At 43.6% G+C, this 7383-nt stretch overlaps 1 protein-coding gene across 2 annotated transcripts in view; it reads left to right on the top strand.

The window, feature by feature from the left end:
• RBFOX1 (RNA binding fox-1 homolog 1) overlaps positions 1-7383 on the top strand; it is a 345800-nt gene that overhangs the window by 288354 nt on the left and 50063 nt on the right. For both annotated transcript variants that reach the window (XM_006913843.1, XM_006913842.1), the window contains exon 10: positions 6400-6411. In XM_006913843.1, coding sequence (XP_006913905.1) covers positions 6400-6411 — 12 coding nt within the window. The remainder of the gene's footprint in view (positions 1-6399; positions 6412-7383) is intronic.

Raw genomic sequence — 7383 nt, 5'->3', positions numbered from 1 at the left:
CAGCCCCGTCCTGTCTGCGAGCGCATGCCGGGCTGACCGCCCCACCGCAACGTCCCAGCATGCAGCCCTGCGCGCCTGCCGCCGGCGGAGCACCTTGCAAAGAGTATTGAAAAATGAGTGTAATTTGTCCTGTCATGGTTGGTGCCTTTAAAGCATTCGACATGTCACATGTTGTTATGTAAATGCTCTTTGAGACTGAATGCTGGAGAACAGAGAAACGGTTACAGCCAAAGACGTATTTCTGACGATTGCAAACATCTGGCAACTAAGGAGGTTGGATCACATTTGCCCCCTCTATCCGTCCACGGAGGGACGTGAGGGTTTCAAACGTGAACATCACCGGGCTGGTCTTGCTCCCCTCCCCAAAGATACCTTGTGCGTCCAGGTTTCCGACCCCTTGGCTGGGAAGAGAAAATTAGGTGTGGAGTTAGATGCAAACATTCAACGGTTCATGGAATTGGAATTCAGCCTCGTTTTAGCTGGATTTTCCAAAATGGCGTTTGCCTTCTTTTCTCCGTCTGTACGGAAATGCAAATTAATGCGTTCCCCGTTGCCAGTTTGGTGTTTCTGTGCAGGGACTTCGGTACTGCCCAGCGAATAGCAAGGAATGGTGGTGAATGCTCAAAAATATATATATATATATATAGTACTGGTACAGTGAGCTGCCATCCCGAGCTGCTATTCTTTTTGCCTTCCTGCAGTGGGATCCTCCTAGAACATTCCAGCACACTGAGAGTCAGGGAGAGAGAGCTGCCTCTAAGGCGGTGGTCCTCAAGGGACATTTGGAGTTTCTGGAGACATTTTTGGTGTCACAACAGGAGCAGGGAGGTACGATGGCATCTAATGGGTGGAGGCCAGGGACGCTGTTAGACATCCTCCAGGGCCCAGGACATCCCCTCCCCCAACACAGAGAGTTAGCAGCCCGAACGTCAATCGTGCTGCTCTGAGGAACACTCAGCTATGCCCCTGACGGCCTGGCAGGAGGCCTCCGTGGCTTGTCCCTGGTTTTCTTACCTCTGGAAAGAACATGGCTGTAATTCACAACTGCGTGAAAAGCGTTAAACGCATTTTTTTTATAGCTCCGCTGCTTATAAATCTTTGAGAAAAACCCGATTTAGGCTAGATCACCTCTCGATTATACTGACGACAAGGGGAAACACTCTTTTTTTCATTATTTATTCATGTCTCACCTAATCCAAAGGAGAGCACTTGAAATGTTTCAAAAACAAATACAGCGAGGCAAAGTTAAGACTATAAAAAAATGAAACGAGTTAGTTGGAATCGTTAGGGAGGGAAAATAAAAACAGAGAAATAAGACAAAGTCCGTCGTTTCTGGTGTTGACATTAGAGTTAGGTCAATTCCAAGCTTCTTAGTGGACAAAACACCGAAAAAAGAGAAAAAAAATGTATTGAAAAGATGGCGGGTAATCACAAAGCAAGGATGAATTGGCCCTAAATTCTCCTCACCCTCCAAAATAATGTATCTGAATGTCCTAAGCGCAGGTACCTGACCATGTAATATGAGGAATCACTGAGAGTATAATCATTATCTTCAGCCACACAGTACTGAGCCCATTTCATAGATCCAGAAAGGCAGAAATAAAGACTTGTTCTTTCCAAGGTCACGTAACCAGTCATGAAGACCAAAAAAAAAAAAAAAAAAGTTACCCGCTAGGTTCATGTAATTACTAAGGCAAGATTCATAAGCCATAAATGCAAAATTGCATGTTTATACCACATTAGTTTGTCTGAAAATCATTATCGTATCTTAGTAGCTGGTAATTGCAGCTTTCCAGTATATATACCCTTAGTATCTCTGCACTATATTGAACAGAAAAAAATAAAGTAAAATTATATGGCTTATCCTCACATGAACAATTTGTAAAAATCTCAGAATAACACACCTGCTATAAAATTGAAATTTGCTGACTTATAATGAACTTGCTCTTTGCTGGGAATAACCATGCATAACTAATTAATGCCACATTCACCAGGGAGAAACACAGGCATCTCCAAATGGTGAAACAATGTGTTTGTGACTGCTTCAGACATGATTTAATATTACTCTTCCAGCAACAGTCCTCATCATTTGGGTTATCAAGGTCGATTATGCCTCTTTGCTAACAATATTGACTGGGATTCTGAACCCACGTTTCAGACTAAGATAAAATTTTTAAGACAGAAGGAGTAGAAAGAGCAGAATGGTTAGGGATGTGTGTGCGTCCATGTCTGCAAGTTCTGTAAGAGCAAAGTGCTGGTCGAAAAGGAGGCGATTCAGCCAGTTAGTTGCCTGGGTGTTTTGATGGAGTACAAACTGGCCGGAGTGCATTGGCACCAAACGAACAAGTGTGAACGCAGCATCCTCAAAGAAGGTTTCCCTTTTTCTCTGGCTCACTTGGCTTAGGCTGCAGGAGACCATAGGGAGGCGGCACGTCCTGGAAAGAAGAGCAGAGGTTGGCTGGAGCGGAGAGGGCCCTGATCTTGTGTTGCGTAGAAGCAAGTAGCAGAGAGGTTGGGAACTCACTCCTGTTTCCAGGAAGTGACATTATCAGGATTCAGGTGGCCCAGGAGATAGCGTGCATTTCCTAGAGCTGTGTGTCTCCAAAGTCCTTGGGAGGAAGAGTTCTAGATCTGATTAGTCTTCACTCCAGTCTGGTTCAGCTTAACATCCCTTTTCTCCGCACTAAGGACACGGAGGCAAATGGCACCTTTGGAGGGATTTCTTCCAGTTGGGGACAGAGGGTGCCATATAAGCTGACAATTTCAATAAATGCGATAGGCGATAAGGTGTTGTGTGACTACCAAGGAAGGACCCTTTGCCCAGCTCGAGTGTTTAGAAAAGTGAAGAAATATATGACACATTCATGTCCAATTATTTTCTAAAATGACACGTTAAGATCTCATTCTGCAATCCCCCCTCACACTCAGGATCCCTACCTTTTCTACGATGTCACCTGGCTAACTGTATCTATCCAGAAAGAATCTATTTTTTACTATCGTCACCAGTAGGAGCCATATCTAAACCTCTATTCTTCATGAAGTAACCAATAAGAATAGACTTTGTTATTAAAATTCCAAGCACAAATTTGTCACGCATGGTTTCTATATATATATATTTTTTTTTTAACTGAGCGATTGAAAAAAAAAAATCCCACAGCACCACCATGGCTGTTTCTGTGGAGCCGTGGGTGACCCTTGGAGGTGTCCAGCATAAAGATAGTCACCCAGCAGGATTCTCTGAGGATCATCCACTCTCTTTCACTGATTTGGATTTTCCCTTTACATCCTGATATTTTCCGAAGCTCCTCCCAGCAAGTCAAGAGCATGAGTTATGGAGAGGCCCCATCTCTCATTCTCATATAGCTAAATAGAATCTTCTTGGGACATTAATATACAATTATTCCTTCAGGTGGTAGGGGTGCAGGGGCTCTGCTTGGACCATGGAGAGATCATAGAAATGAGTGCAAAACCCTAGACTGAGCCAATCAACATGGCCTGAATGAGAATGGGCGATGAGTTAGAAAGCTAGAGTCTACACAGTCTGCAGGATTGTTATAGTTCAATAGAGGCATTGACTTTGGGGCAGATGAGATTAGCCCCTGCTATGCGATCCCACACTAGCCTGGGCAGCTGACTGAACCTCTGTAGGCACAGTTATCTTGACAGGAGAGTGAAGGCAAGCCTGCCTGCATTGGCTTGAGAGAGGATGAACTAGGGAGGTCCACGTAAGGTTACAGCTTATTAAGGTCCATCATTTGATGCCTATTTAGTGAACGGTAGCTGCTGTTGTTGAGGTTGACACAGCTATTGGTCCTACGTCTCTCTCTGTAAGCATCACGTGCCCCTTTGCTAGGAACGCCCACAAGCCACAGAGAGGGCTCTGGATAGAGCGCTTCAACAGATCGTGGAATGTATAGATCGTAAATGAAATATTAACTCTTGAATGGTCTCAAAGAGAGTTGAATAGACAAGGTTTTCCATTTTACTCCTTGCCTTTGATCTCGGAGTCAGTTTTGATAGAGAAGCCACAATGTCCAGTCTGTCTTCCTATGACTCGTAGTTGGAAGAAACTACGCCTTGGGTAATTGCCATCTATTGGATCATGCAGATTGATGATTTGTGGATGCAGATGATTGATTTGTGGATGACTTAATACAACATCTGATGTTAGAAAGACAGCGGTTAAACTCTAGTCCCCTCCCAAAGGAATCTCATGAGATTGGCCTCAGCAAGTTCTTGTTCTTAATTAATTCGTTAATTAATTATGAAACAGCTACTTATCAAGTGCTTACTATGTACCATGCATATTGTATGTGGCTAGAGTATGGTAGTCTAAAGGAGCATCATAGGAGATTTTTTTAAATTATTAGTATTTCAGACTAAGCACTCAGCATCTGCTGTAGGATTTCGGTCTTGGTTCTCTACATATCTTTGAGCAATATGTTCTGTACTTTCTCGGGTAATTAATTATGACACATCTATGCACGACTTCTCTGAGTTAGCTTGAGGAGTGTTTTGAGGAGACTCTGTGCTACTTTGGGTATAGGAAAGATACGGTAGTATCCAAGGAGCAAACTTCTTAAAGTTGCCTAGTGCAAGAATGAAATCCATATGCAGATTATTTAGGGAAGCTTTCGGTCCTGAAAAAGCCTCTGATAACCAGCCTCTAGGACTGTGTGTATGCACCTTTCTGTCTATAAATCACCCATGCTCTTTGAGTTTTATTTCTAAATGTTTAATCTTCAGACCGTATTATCTGAACCTTCCCATTTAATATAAACACTGGGAACTAAAGTCACCATCACCCATTCTCAGAATACTTTCCAGAAATCTCTCTAGCTTTTTGTTTGTTTTGGATGTGAATTCTTATTCAGATTCTCAGCCAGTTTTAAAATGTAAATATTTTTATACATATATATATTATACATATATGTGTATAATATATATATATGTAAAGCCCTTAATTGGGTGCATTAATAGACAAATATCATAAATCAGCATTTCTTAAATTTTTTGGGGGGGGGGTGGAGAGAGTGAGATGTCATAGATTCCTTTGTCTAATTAAAATATGTATTTTCCCTAGGAAAATGTTGGTGTACACAAACACATACAGACACACACACATCAGGAAGTTCATGGAACCACCTGACATCTATTCAAAAACAGCTGGATTCAAACATATTAAAGAATTTAATTTATTTCCACTTGGAAGAGGCAGACAAGTAGAACAGCTTTAAATAATCTTTCCCTCAAAAATATGTGTGTGGTTGGGGTATATTATATTACACAAATAGATCATATACTTTGGGCATCTTATTCTCTCTTTTTTTTTTTTTTTAAGTAAACTAATTCGCTATAGTGCAGTCATTCCCTGCTTGCATTCACCCAAATATTTAACTACAGTTATTACCTTTCTAAGAAAATGAGATGTGCATTTGCATTATGTTCTTGCAAAAGCATATTGCAGTCCCAAAGTGAGTGACAAGCAATGCAATTACCTTTGCATGGCTACGTAGACCATCTTCGCATTAAAATTGGCTGCACCTGTTCACTGCATGAAAGCGACCCCTTTCTCTCGTGACTGGACTGTGGCTAATTTATCTATAGCTGCATACTGGAACTTGTCCCTGTCCCCTTTTGCTTACAAACCCAATATTGTAAGTGTGCCTGTTTCGCGCAGCTTAAAAAAAAAAAAAAGCATTTGGATATGTTCATGGAAACCAGCATGAGACTTTGTAAAAGATTTCCCATAACCAGAGCCCGTTTTGAATAGGATCTAGGAAGCTGACCTTCGGTATCGTCTCAAACATAAACAGGCAGAAGGTGGCATTTCATAGAGCAGTGAGTCTACTATTTTTCAGACCAGCAGTAGCAGCATCACCTGTTACTTGTTAAAAATGCAAATTCTTAGACCTCCATTCAGATCTATCTGTTCAGAACCTGAGGGCTGGGCGTGGGGCCCAGCCATCTGCGTTTTAACAAGCCCTCGGAGCGTTTCAGATGCGTGCTGAGATTTGCCCACTGCTGCCTGCCATAGCCATCTAAAGTCTGGGTTACGAAGCCAAGGCTACTTGGGCTAGAATGCCAGCTTTGTCACTACCTAGCCCTCTTTTCAATGTCTGTATACTTAAAGAGGTGACGATAGTTATTATCCATCCCAAAGGGGTATCGTGAGGATCAAGTGGGATAATGAGCACAAAACGCCTAAACTGGGGACTGACACAGAGTCATCGCTCTATCGATGTGAAGAATAGCAGTATTTGTACTTGTGCTATTACTTATAGCTTAGGGAAACACACACACACACACACACACACACACACACACACACACACACACACTCAGCACTTTGGTGAAACTGATGGCCTTTTCAAAAAGTGGCTTCATTTCACACCGCTAACGAGGACGACCGTATTGGTTCTGGGTTTTTTAGAGTTATCAGGCAGATACATCAGTCAGCCTCTCCTTCATTTCTCTCCAGGACGTGCAGGTGTTGCCCTCCGTGAAAACAAGCAGTTCCCGCCGGTGCGGTTTATCATAGCGGCCAGAATCCTTAAAAATTGGACCCTGACTTAGGAGACCAGTGCAAGAGTTTAGATAGAACATGATCCAGTGTGGCAAAAGTTAATATTTACCCAAACATGAATATATATTCGAATATGGGACAGAATGCCTTTTTCTAAATATTTTGTAGAGAGAGACCCCGTCTGTATCTTACTCGGTGAAGCCACCACCTTCTGCTGGGCCTCCAGGCCACCCAAAGCTTTTTTTTTTTTTGCACTCGGTTAGCAATTATCTATTAGCTACAAATACACAGAAAGATGGTGGCAAAGTCCTTCCTGCAGGGCCCCACAAGGAGCTCGGTCCCCTGTGGGCCCTGCAGAGGCCGCTCCCTTTGCCCGTACCTGGCCACGCCTTTGAGACTTCCGTGGCATGAGCTCCCCTCACCTCTGTGGCTAGCCCTCTTCCCCGTTTCACGTTCAGAGCGCCCTCTGCAGCATCCATCACAGCTGCCATTTCACATTTAGGCATGTGGCTTTGTGACGGTGTGTCCCACCCCCATAGGCTCCCTGAGGTAGGTACGGCGTGGGTGGAGGGCGGGTACTCGCTCTCTCTGCTCCCTGGGCCTTGGCATAGTGCTTGGGGCACAGTAAGCATTCCAACGGCAGAGGCATCGTTCCTTGCACCTTGCCAAAGTGAGCACGTTAGGGCACATTTTCTCTCTGGTTCTCTGTGTCACAAATGTGGCATGTCAGAGTCCCCAAGGGATTTTCCAGGGCCACCTCGGAGGGCAAAGCATGGCGACTACGTCACCCTCCTGCATACACATCAGGGCCCATTCTCGTCTCACTCTGGGAGCTGTTGGTACAAACAGGCTTGACG

Source organism: Pteropus alecto, unplaced genomic scaffold (assembly GCF_000325575.1).
Source record: "Pteropus alecto unplaced genomic scaffold, ASM32557v1 scaffold44, whole genome shotgun sequence".
NCBI lineage: Eukaryota > Metazoa > Chordata > Mammalia > Chiroptera > Pteropodidae > Pteropus > Pteropus alecto.
The sequence above is the reverse complement of the archived record's forward strand: the minus strand, read 5'-3'. Positions and strand labels throughout refer to the sequence as shown.